At 40.8% G+C, this 22,599-nt stretch overlaps 1 protein-coding gene across 2 annotated transcripts in view; it reads left to right on the top strand.

Moving 5' to 3' along the window:
- The window catches only part of LOC135221934 (sentrin-specific protease 1-like), a 124,590-nt gene that overhangs the window by 52,702 nt on the left and 49,289 nt on the right, over positions 1 to 22,599 (top strand). For both annotated transcript variants that reach the window (XM_064259961.1, XM_064259960.1), the window contains exons 9-12: positions 4,919 to 5,036; positions 13,088 to 13,322; positions 13,495 to 13,617; positions 15,078 to 15,215. In XM_064259961.1, coding sequence (XP_064116031.1) covers positions 4,919 to 5,036; positions 13,088 to 13,322; positions 13,495 to 13,617; positions 15,078 to 15,215 — 614 coding nt within the window. The remainder of the gene's footprint in view (positions 1 to 4,918; positions 5,037 to 13,087; positions 13,323 to 13,494; positions 13,618 to 15,077; positions 15,216 to 22,599) is intronic.

Genomic DNA, 22,599 nt, shown 5'->3' on the forward strand with positions numbered 1-22,599 from the left:
GGACCAATTTTATTTGGTAGTGAACACATCTGAGAGTCTCAAATGATATCTAATAGATTTGAGTGAACTTTGTCGGTAAAGGCCAACGATTAGCGTAACAAATATAGATTTTGCGTTCTCTAACAAACCAATACTTTTGGTATTGAAATGCATATGTATCTACAGATCTCAAAGTAATGGTTGATACGAATTGAGATACATTTGTATAATGGTAGGTATTCTGGGTACTTTAACTACTGTCGGTAAAGGTTAAAGTTCCTTGTCCGAGGAGCGTGATGAAAATAATACATTGAACCCCCCTTACTTGCGGGGGATGCATACTAGAGCCCCCACCCCCATCCCTCACCCCGTGAATAGCTAGAATCCGCAGATACTTAGAACCCTCCCATAAAAGTGCTGACAACTGTCTATCTTGAACATTCAAATACCAAATGAATACTTTAAATATCATGCTACATCAAGTATAGGTACTTTAGATTATTGTTCTATTACTATCAATCTTTGAAAAGATATCATTAATATGTAATTTCAAAGCCATCTTAAACATTTTACCATTAGAAATATATATGCACAGCCAATAACACACAGAGAGAGAGAGAGACCATTGAATGGCCAACATTATACATTTGACCATCAAGATTGAAATTCTGTATGAATTATTTAGGAGACAGAGAATAAAATGAGAGGATAACTCCTTACGATGTCAAAATATTGAAATGAACCTCAATAGGCAACACTTCTTCCCCTCCATCATATGTATATCTTTTCCAGGTAGAGAAAGAGAGAGAGGGCTGAACTAAGTATTTATTTGTCTCTATCAATCCATTTCTCATTCTATCCTGTGGCAGAGAGAGAGAGAGATAAAAGAAGGAAGAGATAGAAATGAGATGATTAGTTATTGGCAACAATTTGGACCCACAGTCACTTCCTGTCAAGTAATGTGACATTTTTGACAGGCCCAACCTCTATTATCTGATCATTGGGTGTCATTCTCCAGCACTGGACTTCCTAGGGCCTCAGAATACGTATAGTAATACCTCAATCTTACGTGATACATGTTGTGTGAATTCACAATAGCATGAACTTTTCATTGGAACCTAACTAATTATCATATGTGAGATGCGAGGGTTTTTATGTTCATTGATATTTTCAAATAATAATAATAATATAACTGAAATTACAAAATTTGTATGTGATAAGACCTGATGTTACCCTGCTCTATCAAAAAATAATTTTCGTACAATTTAAATGCCTGAGGTTTGTTCTTTCCGTAAATATTCAACAGAAATCCTATATGGACAGAGTCAGTAGACTATAAATCCAAGGTAAATCAGCCTGCAGAAAGAGACACATTATAAGAAAAGTTGATCAATAAATGAGTATGAGGCAGTAGAAAATAAAACCAATGCACCTGAAATTTAATTTATTAATTTTTTTAATAAGTTAATAAGTGAGATCTCTTCTTTCTGTATTTCTCTTTACCTCTTTCTTCTTCCTGATGAACATCATATTCTTAGGAAGCTTGAATTTTAAGTCAGTGGCCCCTCTTGTGAGTTTGTATCATATTTATGTACAAAAATAAAAATATCCTATACGTAATATATTTTCATACACATTTTAAACATAAAAGGATACTCTTAAAAAATCAACACATCAATCGCTAAATTTGCACTCTTTTTAACTCTATATTTTCGGAAGAGCGGCAGACGGCGGCTTACAAGAACGAAAATGAAAAAAAAAATCGTATTTGATAACGTGAAGGGCAGTTTCAAAAGCTGCCTTTTTATCATATTTCTGCACAGAAATAAAAATACCCTTTATGTAATACATTTTCATACACGTTTTAAACATAAAAGCATGAACGTTTATAAAATCGACACATCGATCGCTAATTTGCACTTTCTTTTAACTCGACATTTTCGGATGAGCGGCAGGCGGCGGCTCACAAGAAAGAACATGAAAAAAACATAGCATTTGATAACATGAAGGGCAGTTTCAAAAGGTGCTTCCATATCATATTTCTGTGGAGAAATAAAAATACCCTTTATGTAATACATTTCCATACACAGTTTAAACATAAAAGCATGAACATTTATAAATCGACGCATCCACAGCTAAATTTGCACTAATGTAACTCAATATTTTCGGCATAGAACAGCGTCAGAGGCATATATTTTTCCCAAATACTTATGTAATAATTCTCCATAAAATTTGTTAATGTAATTTGCATAACCTATATGGTCTGAACGGTATTTCTACAAATGTATGAACTCGTTAGACAACGGCGCTGTTAACTGAAAATTGTGCCATAAAAATACCTTTAAATGCCTTATTTTTTAATTAATATTTTTGATGCAGCCGTAAAACCAATTCGCCACTGAGCGATTGCGCCATTAACCACCGGCCGCCTGTACGTACTGGGATGATGGGGGTAGGCTTTTTCAAACTTTGATGTAGAAAATTAGAGTGAACCAGAGGACATTGCCGTAATAGGAGGACCAATGGAGAACATAACAATCAAAGAGATTAAAAAGGCCTTTCAGAAGATAGAAATGTAGAAGGCCTTGACCATGGGGAATAACTATGATTGTAAATTCTGTAACAGGAGATTCATCAGCTGTGAGCATCATGTGAAAATCTGAGAAGGAAAGAGGTAGAAACAGGAGAGTGGGGAAAAGAGCTGTAGTGGTATTCATAGGAAAACAAGAGTCACTGCATTGGAAATTGCAAAGTAATGAGACTGCTTGAGCATGCTAGAAAATATTTGGAAAGGTGCTGGAGGAAAGGCTGAGAAATTTTGTTAAAGTTGATTATTGTCAATCTGACTTCATGCCAGAGAGAATAGCAATTAAAACATTCCTTATATGATTAGGCAACTACAGGAAAAGTATTATGCAAAAAAGAAGAGATAATATGATATGATACTGGATTTAAGAAGGCCTTTGACAGTATTGAAATAGTATTAACTAAATTGTATAGTATACTAGAAAGATGATTAAGCTAATGATGTTACTCTTATCATGACACTAGATGTAGATTGTGTCAGAAGAATTTGAAATAAATGTTAGCATCAATCAAGGATCAGTTCTGAGCTATTTGTTGTTTTATCATAGTAATGGAGGCAGCACCATAGAGTGCAGAAAAGGGAGCTCGGGGAACTGCATGATGTATGCCCATTGCAAAATAAGCAAAACAAAGCTTATGGTGACTGGCAAGGAAACAAAGGAAAGCTTACAATCAAGAAGTGGCTTTGTGGATGTTTTGGTAAATGTGTTGGTGTGAATTCTATACTGAGTACTGAATGTAGAGGTGGTGTCCCATAAGGTCCTGAGGATTGCCAAGTGTACATACCCAAAATGTTTTACAGGAGTTAATGGAGAAGAGAAGAAAGTTTAAAGAGTGGGTGTGATACTCTGATATTTCTTAGAATAGGTTGATCAGTTCTGTTACCTTGGCAACACACTACTATTCTGTAAAGTAGGCATTTTAGTAGCACAAGAAGGATAATAGCTATGGGATGGGTGAAATGGAAAGATAACTAGACTATGTACTGGTAAATGAAAATTGCCTATTAGTATATAGAGCAAAGACTTCTAATACTTCATTACATAAGGCCTGTGTTACCTTATGCAGCAGAAACTGGAACACACACCGGAAAATGATTGATATTTTGAAATTTTATGACCATAGAATGTTAAGATTTATGGCTGGGTGGAGAAAAGAGATTTGAAAGATTCAGATAGTATGGTCATATGATAAGAAGGAGTTGGTCAGAAAAGATAAGGAGTTAGTAGGAAATCATGGAGAGTAGATAAAGACAGACTCGATGACAGTTTAAGAAGAAAGGAAAGTGTGGAGGAGAATATGGAGAACAATTTTAAGGCTAATCTGATAGAGGTAAAAGCTTATGTAAGCATTTTTACAAAGGTGATGATGTCACTGTTCCACAAAGTACTGTATATATGCTATTTGATAGGTATTGTTGTGTGGATGTTCATTTTCTAAACAAATTGGTCATATCCTGTGAAAGCGGTAAGGTGTAGAATATTGTTATCTGGAGTGAGTTTTTATTATAAACTTTTTGAAAAGAAATGCCAGTACTAGTGACAAATACCACTGTTAATTGCCAAATAGTATTTTACATTACCGACTATTCTTGTTCCTTCCTGAAAGTGTAGAAAATGAGTTTTATTTTCCAGTATATTAACAATGTTTTATATTACCATGATATAAGTTTTAAGTACACCCATATTGTAGGCCCTTTTCTTAACTGCTGGCTGCATATACCTGCAACCTGGTTCTCAGTGAAAATTTATTAAGAAAGAGGAGGAACTGCTTCAAAACCTCTGCAATCCCACTCAAATCCTGAAGGGGTGCCAATTATAGTTTGGTCTTTAGCCAAATATTCCACCTGCAAATCTATCTCATAAAATCTTGGATCGCCCATGGAATGGCAATGTAGTGTTATAATATGCAAAATAGATGCAGGGCCAAAAAAATTACAGTTTGACAATTCTGTAATTTGACTGGTTTCAAATCATCTCTTCTAGAGGTGAAGGATAAGACAACTTGTTGTCATATATCACAAATTGAAAAGTGCATTTGGGAAACTATCCACTATACTCAGTGTATACAAGGATAGCAGTAGCATAGTCCATTCTTTTGTGTTGCAATACACTAAAATCAAAATAAGGAGGTAATGAAAAATATTTCTCTGTGCAATTTGAAAGCCAGTCAAATTTTGAGCAGTTCAGGCATTACCTACCAATATGCGTCATACTAAATGCAGCATACCTCCGCATGGTCATTCCAAATTTTCTAAGTATGAATGACAAAATTTGTGAATTGTAAATGATAATATGCTTAGTTCAGGAAGCAAATTTTATATTTTCACAAGCATTTCTTGATTTCCCCTCAGAGCCTGAAGATGACTGTACTATTATTGCTGAAAACATCAAGCCTCGGCCGAGAACAAACTCGCTGGAATGTATACTTCTTGAGTCACCAGTGTTTGACGAAAAATGGCATAAGGAATTGTAAGTAGTTTGATCTTAAGTGTATTTACATATTTTAATTTTACAAAACAGATGAAGTGTCTGTAGACGAAGTTAGTACTGTTGGGAGAATGTGTTTTGGGTTAAATACTAAAGGTTAGTGAGCAAATAGATCTGATGATAAAATGTGCAAATAAGGAGATATGTTCTTGTAATAAATACTGTCATCCACAGCTACTATGAATACTATATAGAAAGAAAATTGGAATAAGTTAACAGTACTGAGGATGCCTGGAAGCATCACATGGCTTCAAACAGCTCTTAGGCATCCAGCAATAACTGATCAGTTATTCCTTCCACAAAGATTTTGCTGAATTTCTAACTCACCATCTCACCATACATTCATTGTCTGTCTCTTTTGCTTTTCCTGCCAAACTTCTAGCTCAAAATTTTCCTCAGTAAATTATATTTGCTCTACAATAGATATTAAACTTCCATAGCCAAAATTTTTCTCTTTTTTTCCAAAACTTCTATGTCATAATTGGTGTGTATTTTATTGGCTCTCCAATAAGCAATCAATTTGTCCAAAACCGAACATTCGTTTTGAATTGTAAGACTGTCACTCATAATCTCCCCATACCTTTCACTCTCTTTCTACATTGTTAAACTGCTCCACCCAAAATATTTTTTATTGTAAACTCCCAAGTCACAATATCCTTGTACATTTCTGGGGCTTTCTATCATAAATATTTGTTTCCTCCTCTCAGAACACTTGTTTTCATTGTAAGTTTTAATTTCCTCCAAGTCTCTTTGCAATAAGTGTTCATTACTTCCAGGTCTCTTTAAAAAAAGATATTTTCTCCCTTGGTAGGATAGCTATTGCAATACACTCCCTGAACACCTGAATTAGCTCTGGTCACTGACCAGCCCGAACTACATCCCCCTGAAATTACCCACAAAGTGGGTATTTAACCATCAGCGCTACCAGCACTGCAGGTAAAATTTTGTCCACTGAGTTACCTGTGGTACCGTTGGCAATGCTGTTGCAAATACCAGCCGCCAGGGGCCTACATCCTTCAATTGTTATTCGTTTGCCGTGCTGTCTGAACATGTCCCGCATCAGGCGAACTTTTGGTCTTTAGCCCAACCCCCATTAAAAACATTTTCATTCTGGGTATTAGATTACAACTTTGGCCTTATATTACCATCTCTTCTCCTGGATTTATGCTTATTGACTGGATTTTGGTCAGCTTCGACGACTGAGCCTTCTACTGTTGGAGATGTCGGCCCTCATCGGTCCTGCACGTCCTGCAAGTGGAGGATGGGTACACTCAAACACAACCAACATTCTCTTGGCATTTCATGTAGGAAAGTTCAGTGTAGCATCAGTCAGAGCTGTGACGAGTGTAGGGCTTGGTCAGTAGATCAAATGCAAGATTATGTCAAACAGAAAATCCTTAGCCTCCAAGAGTAAGCGTAGGTCAGGACCAGTGGTAGAGGTACAGTCATTTGATAAGGAAGAGTTAGAGTCAGTGCTATTTAAAAAGTTGGAGGAAACGTTATCATCTAGTATGTCGAGCTTATTTTTAAGCCTGATGAATAGGTTCACTGAGAGTAGAGATAGTGGTAGTAGTAGTGTAATTGAGTCTAATCGTTCTTTTTCAGCCCCCCTGCCTGTTCTAGAACCAGCCCTGACGGGTGCTGGGGGTCATGAAGATCCGCAACCTTTGAAGGTAGGATCTGCTGGTCCCCCGGCATGGAGCAGGCAGCGTTGCCAGCAGGAATTCCCCTTTCCACTCAAGGTGTAAGTTCAGAGGTTGATATAGATTTAGGTCAGACACAGACAAGTAGAGATAATAGCTTAGGTAGTGTGCAGGAAGAGAAGTGGAAGGGCTAGGTTTCTTCGGATTCGAGTTCGGTGTTAGTTTCTAGTGTGACGGGTTCATCTTTGGATCCATCTGCGGTTTTATTTCCTGCTTCGAGTTCTTTGTGACAGGTTGCTAAGTCCGTGGTTGGTCGTTCGAATGTGGTTTTGGGTTTTAAGGGTTTCTGAAAGGTTGGATAGTGCTCCTTCATATTCGAAGGTTCCTTATCCTTTTGTGAATAAGTTTGGTTCTTTCGGTGGTGACAATTCTGATGATCAGGTTTTCGATTTGGCTGAATATAATGCAGATTGGTTGGGTTTGTCGCAGGGTTATAGAATATTAGTTAGGCAATGTTTCAGTTTTGGATATTCCAATATTCACAATCATGTCTCTGAGAATTTTCCTGAGTTTGCCAATGATGTTTATCAAGATTATCAAGGGGGAATGGAACAGAGTCGGTTTATTTTCCTTCTCTTAAAAACTATGGCCTCTTCTGCTGCTTCTGAGTTTTCCCTTTCCCCATTTCCTTCTAAACCTTCATGTAAGGTCCTTACAGAATCTTCCGTATTGGGTCATTCTTCAGAGGTCGCCTCAGTCTTCTCTCACTTACCCTGTTTCTTTGCCATTAACACATCAGAGCAAAGAATTTTCATTGGTTCAATCCAGTAATGTCGGGGTTTCGGCGACTCCCTATCTTCAGGGTTGAGGGAAGGTGTACCTTTGGCGGGGCTGTCTTCCTTAGCACCTTCCACGGGTCCTGTGGTTTCCCAGACTTCTGGTCTACAGGCTTCTCAGGCAGTTGCGGAGCCTTCCGGAAAGCCGTATATTCACCCTTTGCTGGGTTTGAGACTTAGTGTGTCTGCTGCGGTTCTCATAGGTGCTATGGCTGTTGGCAATTCGTCTGCACCATCGTTGAGAGTATCGGTACCGATTGTGTCCTCAGCCTCTCCTTTCACTACAGTAGCTGGTAATCTTCAATTCCAATTGGTCCCACAGTTTGTAGCTTGTCCTTAGAGGCTCCTTTGAGTGCAGTTCCAGTGGGTGTGTTCTCCACTTTTCCTGCGGGTTTTTCTGTTCCTCCATCTAAGGTGTTCAATGTCAGTTCTGATTTAGTACCCTCTCCCTTAATCAATATCACTTCAGCTCTGGATACCCGTTTGGTTGTATTGTTGGTTCAGTCAGGGTTAGGTGGACCGGGTGTTGCGGCCTCTCCACTCTTAGGTATTGGTGTTGTTTCCCCAGGTGCGGTCAGCTCAGGTGTTGCATTATCATCGCTGGGTGGTGTGGGATTTGCCCAGTCGAGTGCGACTGGCTAAGGAGTTGCATCATCGTCTTTAGTTGGTACAGGTTTTGCGCAACCAAGTGCGGTTGGCTCAGATATGATGGGATAAGGTATGGCAGGTGTTGGTTTAGCGCATCCAGGTGTAGCGGGTTCTGGGTCGTCGAGTGCAGCTGTTTCAGGTGGTCAGCCTGTCTCTTTTCCTGTTCCGGTTCGGTCGGATCAGTCTGACAGAGAATGCTCTATTGAAGAAGAGGAGCCAGTACCAGATGTGGGTTTTTCTCCAGCAAATGAAAGCGAGCATAAGCGGATGATGGATTTTATCCATTCTTCTGATCCGCCGTCCAAGGCTCCTGAGGAACCTATACAACCAAACCAGGCAATGTTTGAAATTCTGTACTCAACCAAACCAGTAGTCTCTCAAACATCAAGTAAGCTGGTCTGTTTTGGCTGGGTCAAGCAGGCTTTGAGAGAGGCAGACTCTAGGTTAGGATCTCTTATTGGGTTGGGTAAGCAGGATTCAACCTTCCTTCCAAATCGGAAGGGGTTGTATGGGGTAGTAGGTAACCCTGCTGCCGGAGTCAGAGTTCCACTCAACGAATCTGTTGAGGCTCTTCTCTCTCGGGTGCCTTCGTCAAATCGGATGGTAGAGGTTACATTTCTTGAGGCTTGTATTTTGGAAGACACCTTTTGCAGCCAGTCAGAGGCTTTGTCCCACTCTGAGTGGATGTTGTCTGGGTTGATGGGGTTTCTCGAACAGGATGAGTATTCTCCTTCCGATCCTGTTCTGTTTGACATCACCACCACCTCAGCTTCGATGGAATTGGCATACCAGGCTAACATTTTGGCTGGTTGTACTACGTTCTTTGGCAAGAAGAGGAGGGACTTCTTTCTTAATCATCTACCTCTGTACTATCCAGATATCCATAAGAGGGGTCTGTTGAGGGCTCATTTTGCGCTATGCAACAGTCTTTTTAGAGAGGAGGATTTCTCTTCTATGATCAATTTTGCCATCGTCGTCAGCATAGAGTCACAGCAAGCTATGATTCATGTTGCAGCTTAGGAATCAAGTCTCCTAAAGGATCCAGGATGCCATCTCCAGCAAACCGATCGAGTTCCAAGTCCCCTGTAGATCGCTGAAGATGGTCCATTTTGCTGCTAAGGGTTCAGCTTCTGCCTCAAGTTCAAAACCTCATTCTTCCAAGAAGGGTTTTTGGAGATAGGAGATTTTCCCTTTGCCGGTACCAGTAGGAGGTTGTCTTGCTCCTTTTTGGAACATCTAGAAGGAGTGGGGCGCAGAGAGTTTGGTAGTGGAGGTGTTAAGGAAGGGTTACAAAGTCCTATTTCATTCTCGTCCCCCTCTGTCTGGCTCCCTGGTTTGCCTTCCCAGTTATTCCCCATCCTCCATCAAAGGAATAGCACGAGCAGCGGAGATTCAAGCCTTTTGGAGAAGGAGCAATAGAGCCTGCTCCTCCTCCTTTGGGGTTTTACAGCCAGATCTTCGTGGCCGCAAAAGCGGGAGGGTCTTGGAGACCCACTATAGATCTTTCAGGTCTCAACCAGCTGGTAGTTTTAATAAAATTTCACATGGAAACCTCGCAGTCGATGCTGCAGTCAGTTCTGAGAGATGATTGGAAGGTGTCAGGACCTCAAGGATGTGTATCTCAAGGTTCAGATTCATCAGGAATCTCAGAAGTTCCTTCGTTTCTCAGGTCCAACTGGAACTTTCCAGTTCAAGGTCCTCTGCTTCGGTCTGACCATGGTACCTCAGGTAATGTCTCCTATTTCGGGAATAATGCATCGTTGGGGATTTCAGATGAGGAGGAGATACCTCGACGATTGGTTGGTTCAGTCTTCATCTGTGGACGGCGTATTGCAAGCAAAGGATTTCTTACTGAAACTAGTCAGACTTTAGGAATCCTTATCAATTTGGACAAAAGCTCTCTAATACCAACTCCGATAATGACATATTTGGGAATGGAGATTCAGATGCGTCTTTCCAAGGTTTTCCCAACAGAGGAATGGATTCTTGCAGTCCTAAGTCAATGAGAGGTATTCATGTCGGACAGGGCTCAACCAGTGAGCGTGTGGAAGAGCTTGTTGGGACGAATGTCCTCCCTCTTGCTACTAGTTCCCGGGTCTCATCTCTGGATGCGTTCTCTGTTCGGGGTTGGGGTGCAACCTTAGAGAAACCTCAAGCCAGCGACCGTTGGAGGGATCTAGATCAAAAGGAGTCCATAAGTTTCTGAGAGCTGAGAGCTGGGAGCTGTGGAAGAGGCTCTTTAAGTTGCTTTTCAGAGCAAGTAAGCAGCAAGGTGGTAGCTCTCTTTTGCGACAATGTTACAGCTGTGTTGTGTCTAAAGAAAGAGGGAGGAACAAGGTCGCAAGTTTTAGACAACGTAGCACAGAGTTCTTCGTTGGTGTGAGGATTGCAAGGTTTCTCTTATCCCTCAGTTTGAGTCTGGGAAACTCGATGTCCTAGCAGACGCTGAGTTGTTCTCAGGAAGTTCTCGGGGGCAAATGGACTCTGGTTGAAGAAGAGATACATCTGTTGAGGAGGTAGCCAGCAACAGTGGATCTCTTTGCCACAAGATTGAATTTCTGTCTTCCAGTCAACCTCTCCCCAGTAGCGGACCCCATGTTGTGTTGGACGGATGCAATGCTGCACTCCTGGGACAATCTTCAAGTGTATGCATTCTCTCCTTTTGGGTTAATTCAACAGGTACTGGTCAAACTCAGGAACAGTATCAACACTCAGATTACTTTGATAGCCCCCTTTTGGCCCCAAAGACCTTGGTTTTCAGACGTCCTGGACATGTTGACAGAAGTTCCAGTATCCCTTCCAGAGAGAGAAGATCTTCTCAGACAGTCTCATTTCTATTATTACCATCGGAATCTCTTCATGCTGAAGCTAGCTGCCTTGAGACTGTCAAAGGCAGTGGCTCGCCAACTGTCTTTCTGTCTGAGAAAATCGACTTGGAAACTATACCAGGCTAGGTGGGCTATGTACTGTAGTTGGTGCCGGAAGGAGGGGCATAGCATTTCACATCCGTCAGTGAATGTGGCAAATTTCATCTTGTTCTTAAGAAAGAAAAAAAAATTTGACATATTCTACGATTGCTGAGTATAGGTCGATGCTCAGTAGCACGTTCAGGTTTCACCTGCTGCAGCTTGCGACCAATAGAATTTTGCACAATCTATTAAGAACCTTTAGGGTAGAGCATCCAGTTATTCCGCTTTGGGCCCCCTTGTGGGATTTGGCGGCTATTTAGAAACTGTTGAGTTCATCACCTTTCGAATCCTTGGAGTCATTATCATTAAGAGAGCTAACCAAGATGTTATTTTTAATCGCTCTCGCTATGGCAAGGATAATTTTGGAGATTGAGGCAGTGGTGAGGACGTATCTTTTTCGGGGCAGGATATTCTTCTTTCATGCTTGCCAGAATTTGTTGCGAAGTATGAGTTTGAATTGTATCCTCTTCTTAGAGCATTTAAAGTTTCATGGTTAGAGGAATTTGTAGGAGGTGATATATCTGAAGTGCGGCTGTGTCAGGTTCTAGTTCTCAAAGTTTATTTGTCTCATACTGAGAAACTTTAACCTCATCCGAGAACCTTATTTGTTTCCCCTACGTGTCCGTCACATTCCATTTCCATAAATGCAATTAGTTTCTTATTGCAAGAGGTCATTAGCCAAGCATTGGATGGTCAATCATCATTTTCGGAGCCTTCTAGTTCTTCTTCGCATCCAAGGGCGCATAGTATCAGGGGAATGGCTACTTCTTCGGCTTTCTTCAGGAATTTTTCGGTGTCTGCGATCTGGGTGGCAGCTACTTTGAAATCGGTGTTGGTTTTCACAACGTTCTACCTTAGGGATATTCAGTTTTCTTCAGAGAAGGGTTACTCGCTAGATCCCTTTGTTGCAGCCAACTCAATTTTATAATTAGCCTCGTATCATTAGTGTTAGGTGTTCAGGTAGTCAGTGCTAATTTAAAGAAACTTAAGTGTCTCTGTGGGTGAGGGTTCATATTGAGTATATTTTTCCTTAGGTCTTGGAGGTTAGGCAGATCCCGATGGTCCTTTTGGAATACGTATCTTCAACTTCTTCTGCACAGTCATCTGCATCAGTGAACAGCCGAGAACTTGAAGTTCCTGCTCACTCAACTTCTCCTCCAGACATGGGAGGCTAGATACCCACATGGGAGGTTAGTTTTTCCCTTAAGTGAGAGGTATAGAATACCACATGGGAGGCACTTCTGACTCTGACGATACCTTAGACACAAGACTGATGTCGAGGTACTCTCCGCAAGCATCCTCACCTACTGGGTTGGACAACTAGGTGAGGACACATACTTTTACACATAGTTGGTTGATAATGAGTTGCCTTCTTATGTTCCGTTGTTAGGTCGGGCTAAATTAGATTGAGCCTGCTTCCATTGAAATGTTAATCAGGCTAATTGAGGCGTTCAGGGAGTGTATTGCAGTATGAAGTTTTCATAATAAAACTAATATTGTAATACATACCTGAACACCTGAATGATTCCCACCCTCCTCCCACTTCAATTTTGATAGTGAATGGCTCAATTGGGGGATGTAGGCCCCTGGCGGCCGGTATCTGCAGCAGTGTTGCCAACGGTACCACAGGTAACTCAGTGGACAAAATTTTACCTGCAGTGTTGGTAGTGCTGACAGTTAAATACCCACTTTGTGGGTAATTTTAGGGGGATGAAGTTTGGGCTGGTAAGTGACCAGGGCTAATTCAGGTGTTCAGGTAAGTATTACAATATTAGTTTTATTATGAAAACTTCATTTTTGCTCACAATCTCCTCATTTATTTCATCGGTTGTCTGCTAAGACAATATACACCACATCTCTGTTAGATAGGTGTTCTGGATTGAAATTAATAGTTATATTTACTCTCTTATTGAAATGTATTCAATTTTGTTGTTTAGGAATGAGAGATATGATAACAGAGCAAAGATGCAATCAGAAAAAGCCAAGAAAGCAGAAGAACTTCATAAAATGTATGAAGAAGTAAGGAAGAAAGCACACACATCTCTAGAAGACAGAATTACTGAAAGAATAAAGCATCTCAGGTTGCAGTACCCATATCAGATTGAAGACATTGAAGAAGAGAAAGAAGAGGAGGAGGAAGAGGAATTACCTGAATTAACAACCGAGATGGTAGTAAGTAGACAGACTACTTTTTAACTTTAATTAAAGGATCTATTAGTGAGTGCAGTTCTACATTCAGTACTTCTGAATATGAAAGTTATTGTTTAATAATGTTATATGACTTCTTTGTTGTTAATTGTCAGAGTTCGTGATCAGTCTTATTTTCTCTCTCTCTCTTTTGTAGGCATTAATTGAAGATGCTTTAGACAACAGGCAGCCAGGTAAAGTTTTGGTTGACAAGTTTAATATCCAGATAACCCGGCGGGACATCGCAACTTTAGCAGGTCTTAACTGGCTTAATGATGAGGTAATGTATTGTCAATGTACTAATTACAGGCCAATCAGTAATGTTAAAATTATTAGTGGAAAAAAGCTAAAATGTTGTGCACTTAACTAAAAAGCTTCCCTCCCAAAAAAGATTTATTCGTGATGAATTTTACCTACTGTTAAAGATAACTTATTCTCCACACTGATAGATATGTTTGTGTTCTCCACCAGGTGTGTTTCAAATGTTTTAGTTCATGTCAGAATTCACTGCTGCCATTGTGTATAAGCACTTGTTGGTATTTCATGGTTTTGGCTGTTTGCTGCTAGTATCACAATGCTGTAAATTTATTTTTCTGGGATGCCTTCCATTGGAACCAAGGCTAAGAATGTCAGGTTCTCTGATAGCAGGATGTTGATTTTTTAGGAGATAGACATATGTTTAAGTGAAGCATTATGGTTTTAGCTAGAACTCTTACCAGGTTGGTCCATTGTCTCATCAGCAATACCAGTAATACAGAGCGCCTCAGCGGTGTGGTTGGTATGGTATTAGCGTCTCATCTCGGTGGTCGCGGGTTCGGTTCTTGGCCATTCCATTGAGGAGTGAGAGATGTGTATTTCTAGTGATAGAAGTTCACTCTCGACATGGTTCGGAAGTCACGTAAAGCCGTTGGTCCCGTTGCTGAATAACCACTGGTCCCATGCAACGTAAAGCATCATACAAACAAACAAACATCAGTAATACAGCCAAACTTTGATCAGGGGTAGTGTAGTCCATATACACAAGTTTTCTTCAACAGGAATGGTGTATTCAGATGGTTTCAGGGACAGGGACTTAGGGACTTAGTTATGTATGTCAAGAATATGCCTGTCTAGATGTTTTACACAAGGGGTATTATTAGTAAATCTTATCATGTCACTACTGAAATCCTCATCTCAGTAGTAGTCAAATCACAACTAGCAGTTGGTATATTGACTTTGCGCTACTGTCAAGAAAAGGATTTATGAGAAAGCCCCACATTTGATACCATTCAGCTTAATCAGTTATGATTATCTGTCTTGTTGATATCAGCATTAGAAATTTAATATGAAAAGTGCACTGGAAAATGTTAGAATTGTTTTTAATTTAACATATTTTTATAGAAAAAGCTGAAAATAGGTCAAATTAATTGTACAACCAGACCGTTTTGTATGCTAATTTGTTCAACAAATATACATCTCTATATATATGCTGTCCATCATTGATAAAATTTGACATATCATGGTGAGTGCATGTGGCTTACAAGGTCAAGATCTTGGGTAAAGCTTAAACTACTACCTGTTAGAAGTGCAGTTCTGCAGATATTTATTATTTCTTTTAGTGCTTTCTGTCTTGTGTATGATGCTTTTTCTTTATTGTTATTTAGTAAATATAATTTTTACTTTATATGATATTTGATATTACTTAGTATGTACTATATATTGAAGTTTGTTTGTTATAAAAAAAAGCTTAATTTTTTCCAGGTTATTAATTTCTACATGAATTTATTGATGGAAAGAGGGAAAAACTCTAACTACTTGAATGTTCATGCATTCAATACCTTTTTCTACCCAAAATTATTGAATTCGGGATACTCCAGTGTTAGAAGATGGACAAAGAAGGTAATGTTATATTGATATAGTACTATGTTATAAATAAACACTTCATTTTCCTGTAGAACATTTGGGTGAAAGATTGATTTACTTTTACAAAGTACTTAAACAAGATCACTGAATCGCATCTGGAGACTCAAAACTTCATATAATCAAAATTAAATTTTGGTGTGAGGCAAAACTGGATAGTTTGAAAGCAATGTGGGAAGTGACCAGTAACAGGTGTACAGCAATGTTGTTGTGGTTCCTAAAGACTGCAGCAAAGAGCCTTCAATACTATTTACATATGTGTTTATTGGCTACGTGTGTTCTTCCTATGGCCTGAGCATTTGTATCATGTAATATCCTTCTAATTTTGAACTGCATGTCAGTTGCTATTAGTTTTTGTAAATTGCGGTAAGGATTATAGTGAAATGTATATTGTTCGAATGCGGAGCAAACCTTCGTTCTTGACATTAGAATAAATTTTCTGGCACCAACAGGAAACTGGAGAAAAACAATAAAAGATTGTATATTCAAGGGACTTGTGGCCTCTGTTATCTGATATATAGCAGAGATGTGAGTGAGTCAAGACCACGCTAGAACCTTGTGACATATTTAGTCTTTCTTCATCTGCCTTGGAGAGTGGACGTTCACTTTTGCTCTCCTTCTCCCAAGCTGGATTTTGTCCTAAGTCTATGATTCCTTTCGCTGCTTGTATTACTGTGTTTTTTGGTGTGTGTGTTTTACAGAATTATCATGGATTCCTCTAACCAGCCTAAAAAGTCCCAACTACATGCCCAAGACCAGTCAGATTGTCTCTCTCACATGGGGGGGGGCCAGTCGTACGTCTCACTCCCTTCCCTTAGATGAGATATTTCTTTTCTTTCTCTCAGGGTGGAAGGTTTCCTCCCTTTTGGAGGGTGGGGAAAGGTATTGTTTCTTTTTAGGCCCTACATTTCAGATCTTGTTTTGCCTCAGGAGCTCCCAGTCTTCCTCTTGCACATCAGTTGTTGGCCCTGCTGCTCGCCTTGAAGTCGGATAGCAGCATGTTCCACTCAGATCCTGGGAGGAGCCCCTTTACATTCTCTTCATTCACCTAGTGTTGCCACTTCACCTATTGGTGTACCTTGTCCAACTTGTTGGTGATGTGGTGAAAGTTTGGTTCCCAGCCAGATCTGACAGCAGTGTGTTCCTTTCAGAACCTGGGAGCCCCATCTATGTGATAACTATCTAGGGGTTGTTTTGCTCCTAGGTCGGTGGGCAGCAATGCCATTTCCTTCTTTTCCAGACTCGGTTAACGTTGTCATTCAGGAAAACCAATCTTAGACGAATGGCTTCTCTGTTGTAGTTGTCTGCTTTTGTGGTATCTCGTCTCCCTTCCGATGTTTCATCATCCATAGCCCTTCACTTCACTTCCCCTTTGTCATATATATGAAATAAACTTATCACAATTTTATTGTAATGTATGATTAAGCCCACTCTTACACTAGTTATTTCTTTTGTGAGAGTAGTCTGCTCCTGTGATGTCATTGATGGGATTGGGATGTCATGGCTAGTTCTTATGACAACTTAGTTTTGATCAATCGACTGTGCGTTTCAAGAAAAGTACGGCCCATCTTCCACTTTCTCAGATGGTGGGGTGGGTGTTCCGTTCTGACGGCGTAACAATAATCGATGTCTCTGTTAGGTATGTATCGGTGCCAATACCTGATTATTGGGACTAATAGACAATCTATGTAAATCAATGCTGAAAAGCGCCAATTTTGATTACTAGACAAGCACTGAAAAACCAGATCGCCAATAACCGAGCCCACCGGTAATCCAGGACTGCTTGTAGTGTAGTGTGCCTCCTTCTGTCGGTGCTCTCCCTCGTCTACAAATTGGGGTTTGTTTTCATGTCATGGGTTTCTCTCCGACTGCAACACGGAGCAGCAGCCACACAGCTTCCTCGGATACAGCAAATTGAAGAGGCAACCTGTATCATCAATAGTGCTAGTTCTGGGAGTATCCCCTGAACTAGTACATATCTCCAGTAGATGGAGTAACCAACATTCGTCCTGTAAGTGACTCTGTAGCTTGTCCAAGTTCTTTGGTTTCTTGTCTTGACCATTCGGCTTTGGCCTGGGGGTTCTGCTCAAGCAGCACACTCGGTTTTCTTCAGAACTCCAAGCCAATGATTCTCACCAGATGGTTCAAGATAGGAGGAGCCATGGGATTATAGCAGACGTCCCTGCCAGAGTTGATGCACTTCCCTTCGTTAGTCATGAGAGATTCTGGATGTTTGGGGATGTGTTTTTTTGGAAATCCAAGACTCGGAGGATGCTTGTCTTGAGTGTTCGGCTTTGGCTCAAGCAGCACACTGAGTTTTCTTGAGAACTCCAAGCCAACAATTCTCACTAGATGGTTCAAGATAGAAGCAGCCATGGGATTCTAGCTTGGATGCGAGAGATTTTGGACGTTTTGGGATAGTTTCCAGCATAGGCTTTGTTGTCTTGTCGCTCACACATTCATGACTTAGTCACCTTACACACATTCATGACTTAGTCACCTTAGTTTCAGATATCCATGGACATGGCCAGGTTCGATGTTTGTCTTCCTGTGATTCAAGGATGTCCAGCCAAGGAATAATGCTCTTTCCTTTGATGTACCTGAGGGATTCTGCACAGCCATAGATGTGTTTTCACCTTAGGATTTTTGTCAACTCAATGTTCGAACATCTGTAACTTTATTTACCATCCCTTCAATTTTTTTTTTTTTTTTTTTTTTTTTTATAACAACAAGATCCTTGATGACATGGACGAAAGAGTTTTTGCATAATCATGGATATGTTTGCAGCCTAGCCCATTGTCACCTCGTCGACTGAACTTCCATGACTTGGTGTCAGTGCTTCCAGAACTCCTCTCTGTTAATGTTCTCCCAGAAGGCACTCTGCTTGTTGTTCCAGCTCTCATGTCCGTTAAGACACTGTATGTGCATCAGTTACTTACAGTTATTCTTCCATTTGGCTTCTTTTCCTCGCTCCTCAGCACCTCTGTCTCTTTAGAGATGGTGCTCGACATTCCATTTCGCACGCCCTCAGATGTGACTATACAGCCGTAGATCAACAAATGGACGTACGGCCATATGTTGACACGCGGCCATCGTTCGGGGGCCGCCGGGAGTGTCCAGGAACGGACCATGTCATCTATGTACGAGATCGATCTCCGAACTTTACGTCCTTCTTAGGTTGGTGAGGAATTTCTCTTAAGTCGAATGTGTCCATCCAAAGACTTCAACACTTTTCAGGTAGAAAGAATTCTCTTGTTTCATCATTTGAAGTAAAATTCAAATTTGGATTGTTCCTACATGAATGTTAACCTTCAACTTCATGTGCCAAAGTTTACAATTGGTCAGTAGGTTTGTTCGTTTAGTGTGAAGTTCTCTAGAACCATTCCACCCTACGCTTCCGAAGCGGAAATCAGTTCTGATCATACAAGGTGTTTTCCTGGTGTGATTGGATTATTTTCAAACTCCATAGATCTACGGATCAGACCTACTCCTCAAAGGTTTAGGTCTGGTTAAGTACTAGAGTCTAGACTTAAAGAATGGTTTCAAGAGTACCTCTGGATTTGTTGGCTAAAGACAGATGAGGAACTATCTCTTGTTTTTCAGGAACTTAGTGGGATAAGGTTTTGTGACTTACTCAGCTAGCATAAGTAGTTGAGTTCTTAGCTTAACTTGCTCAAACCTATATTTATCAACTAAGCCTAACCAAGATAGTTGAGTTCTTAGCCTAGCCTAGCTAGTTCAAACCTATCTTTATCAAAGCTACTCTTCAGTATGCTGGAGCATGTTCTACTGGTCCTTGACTTCTGTAAGAGGAGGATTTACCCATTCTTCAGGAGTTTGGGATTGGGTTCGGTTAGGTTGGGTACAATTCCTAACTTAGTGTAACCTAATATATCCATGTATAACCAGACCAGTTCTGTGCCTCAGTATTCTAATTCTTGTCTCTACAAGAATTAAGATCTGTATTTTAAGTTTTTTGTATTGTTGCTCAGGAACAGCACCATGGTGGTTCCTTAGTCAAGACAAGGGAGGGGGCGTTTAGTGTCCTATGATCTTAGGACATCTCTGTTGAGGTGTCCTATCCTAGGAATCTCTTGAGTAGCACTACATATGTCATCCTAGGGCATCTCTTCATAGGACGTCTCTGGTTATGATGCACATTCACCCTTGGGGTTATCCTTTCATCTCTGTCTATTGGGGAAGACCTGTGTTAGACCTCTTCGATATGATCCATCAAGTCCTCAACTGAGTGATGGGGGCCAAGAATCTCAGGATGGCCCTAGCAGCTCCTTGATGGCTCCAAGCATAGTGGTTCCCAGATCTTCTCTCTCTTCTATCAGCAGTGACAAGAGAGATTCCCTCTTGGCAAAACCTTCTTTACCATCCTCATGTTGAGAGGTACCACCAATTGGTAGGGTCCCTATCTCTTCACGGTTGGAGACTGTCCAGCACAGTTGACCCTCATTAAATCAGACTCCATTAATCCTGATATTGGATAATATGGACACCAAAGAGGGTCAGCTAATTTAAAAAACACAATGTTGGTCAACCATATAAGATAGTTACAGTTCCTCCGCTCGTTGCATACTTTTTTCCTTTTTATTTATGAAAGGTAAATACAAAACATCATTTATATTATAGTTAGTACAGTGCTTTGAATGTTTTAAGGAAAGAAAATCTTGACAAAAGAAAACTTTACAAAGACAAAAGTTGAGTTGCTGTACAATATGATATTGTTAAGATACAATAAAGTTTTATACATACTTACCTGGCAGATATATACTTAGCTATAGACTCCGTCGTCCCGACAGAATTCAAAACTCGCGGCACACGCTACCGGTAGGTCAGGTGATCTACCATTCCCGCCGCTGGGTGGCGGAATCCCGACCATTCCCGTTTTCTGAGCCAGATTTTCTCTTACACCTGTCTCCTGAGGGGAGGCTGGGTGGGCCCTTAATCGTATATATCTGCCAGGTAAGTATGTATAAAACTTTATTGTATCTTAACAATATCATTTTTATACATGCAACTTACCCGGCAGATATATACTTAGCTGATTGACACCCTTGGTGGAGGGCGAGAGACAGCTATATATATAAAAAAAAAAAAAAAAAAAAAAAAATTTAATAACGGGAAACAACAATTGTTGTAGGATATCAATCCTTGGTTCTTACCTGTTTGGGCTGAAGACTTCATGATTACTGTCATTTAGTCTGCATGCCTCAAGAGCTTCAGTGAGGTAAACCACCTATGACCGAACAGCCCTTCTGGATCATGTCAATGGGGGCTAGCCCGCTTACGCGACAGAACCTGCATGGATCGTACCAATGGGGCTTACCCGCTTACATGGCAGAGCCTGACCTGTATCTTATCAATGGGGGCTAGCCCTCTTACATGACAGAGCTTTAGGCTTTACATAATGCACAACGAGGAGACCAAAAGTTAATCCCGACCACCTGACCTTCCTAACCATGTTAAATCTAAGAACTGAAAAGGGTTATTCCTATACCCTCTTTCAGTCAACCATAAAAACCAAACACCATAATGTTAAAATTACATAACCTAACTAATTAGGATTAACCTCAGCTCCTCCTCCCAGCACTAAATCCGCGGACACATACGCTCCCAGTGAAAAGCACTTCTCATAAGTAACTCTCACATCCCTTAGATAATGAGAGGCGAACACTGAGTTACACTTCCAATACGTGGATTCAATTAGATTTTAAGGGACCACGTTTTATGAAAAGCCATTGAGGTTGCTATGGCCCTCACTTCGTGTGCTTTTACCCTGAGGAGTTTAAATTGTTCTTCACCACATTTAAGATGCGATTCCTTAATAATGTCTTTAATGAAAAACGTAAGGGCGTTTTTTGATATTGGCCTTGTAGGATCCTTGACCGAACACCAAAGACTTTCCTGCGTACCTCCCAAAAGAGACTTTCTTTGTAAATAAAATTTTAGCGCTCTTACTGGACAAAGGGTCTTCTCCTTTTCTTCCCCCGTAAGAGAAGAGAGTGCCTTCACTTCGAAGCTTCTAGGCCACGGTTTTGATGGGTTTTCGTTCTTGGCTAAGAAGAGAGGCTTAAAAGAGCAAATTGCAGCCTCCTTCTTAAACCCCACTCTGCCCTCTAACGCTTGAAGTTCACTCACCCTTTTTGCCGTGGCTAAGGCGAACAGGAATAGAGACTTCCTTGTCAAATCTCTAAAAGAAGAATTATTGGAAGGTACGAATCTTTCAGACATCAGATAATGCAGCACTATATCCAAGTTCCAACTGGGATTTTTATTATTCTGACTTTTTGAGGTCTCGAAAGACCTAATAAGGTCATGTAGATCCTTATTGTCCGACACATCCAGACCCCTATGTCTAAACACCGAGGCCAGCATACTTCTATACCCCTTGATCGTAGATACAGCTAGGCCACACTTTCTTCTAAGGTAAAGAAGAAAATTTGCATGTCGGTTATAGAGGTACTGGAAGAGGATAGCTCATGCGTCCTGCACCATCTTCTAAACACTTCCAACTTCGACTGGTACACCCGTAATGTGGATGGTCTCCTGGCTCTTGCGATTGCTTTTGAAGCTTCGCGAGAAAACCCCCTCGCTCTAACGAGTCCTTCGATAGTCTGAAGGCAGTCAGACTTAGAGCGGGGAGGTTTTTGTGATACCTGTCGAAGTGGGGTTGTTTGAGAAGATCGCTCCTTAGTGGGAGCGATCTGGGAAGATCCACTATCCACTCCAGCAACTCTGTCACCCAATCTAGGGCTGGCCAAAAGGGAGCGATCAAAGTTAATTTCGTTCCCTCTGAGGAGGCAAACTTTCTTATTACTTCCCCTACCAGTTTGAAGGAGGGAAAAGCGTACCCGTCTATTCCCTTCCAATCCATGAGTAGGCCGTCTATCGCTATTGCTCTTGGATCTGCGATGGGGGAGCAATAATTCTCCAACCTCTTGTTCCAGTTGGTTGCGAACAAGTCTACGTTCGGCCTTCCCCATAACCCCCATAACTGATCGCACACTTGAGGGTTGAGAGTCCATTCGGTGGGGAGCACTTGGTTTCTTCTGCTTAGCAGATCCGCTCGAACATTTCTCTCTCCCTGAATAAATCTCGTTAGAAGAGAGATCTGCTTCTCTTGCGCCCAAAGCAACAACTCCCTCGCGGTCTCGTAAAGGGAGAATGAATGAGTTCCCCCTTGCTTCCTGATATATGGGCTGTCGTGTTGTCGGAATTGACCTGAATGATCGATCCTAATATCTGTTCTTGAAAGTGCAAGAGAGCTAGGTGAATGGCTTTCAGTTCCTTTTTGTTTATGTGCCAGGACACCTGAGCTCCTTCCCAGGTTCCCGACACTTTTTGCGAATCC

The sequence above is a fragment of the Macrobrachium nipponense genome, chromosome 3 (assembly GCF_015104395.2).
Source record: "Macrobrachium nipponense isolate FS-2020 chromosome 3, ASM1510439v2, whole genome shotgun sequence".
NCBI classification, from domain to species: domain Eukaryota; kingdom Metazoa; phylum Arthropoda; class Malacostraca; order Decapoda; family Palaemonidae; genus Macrobrachium; species Macrobrachium nipponense.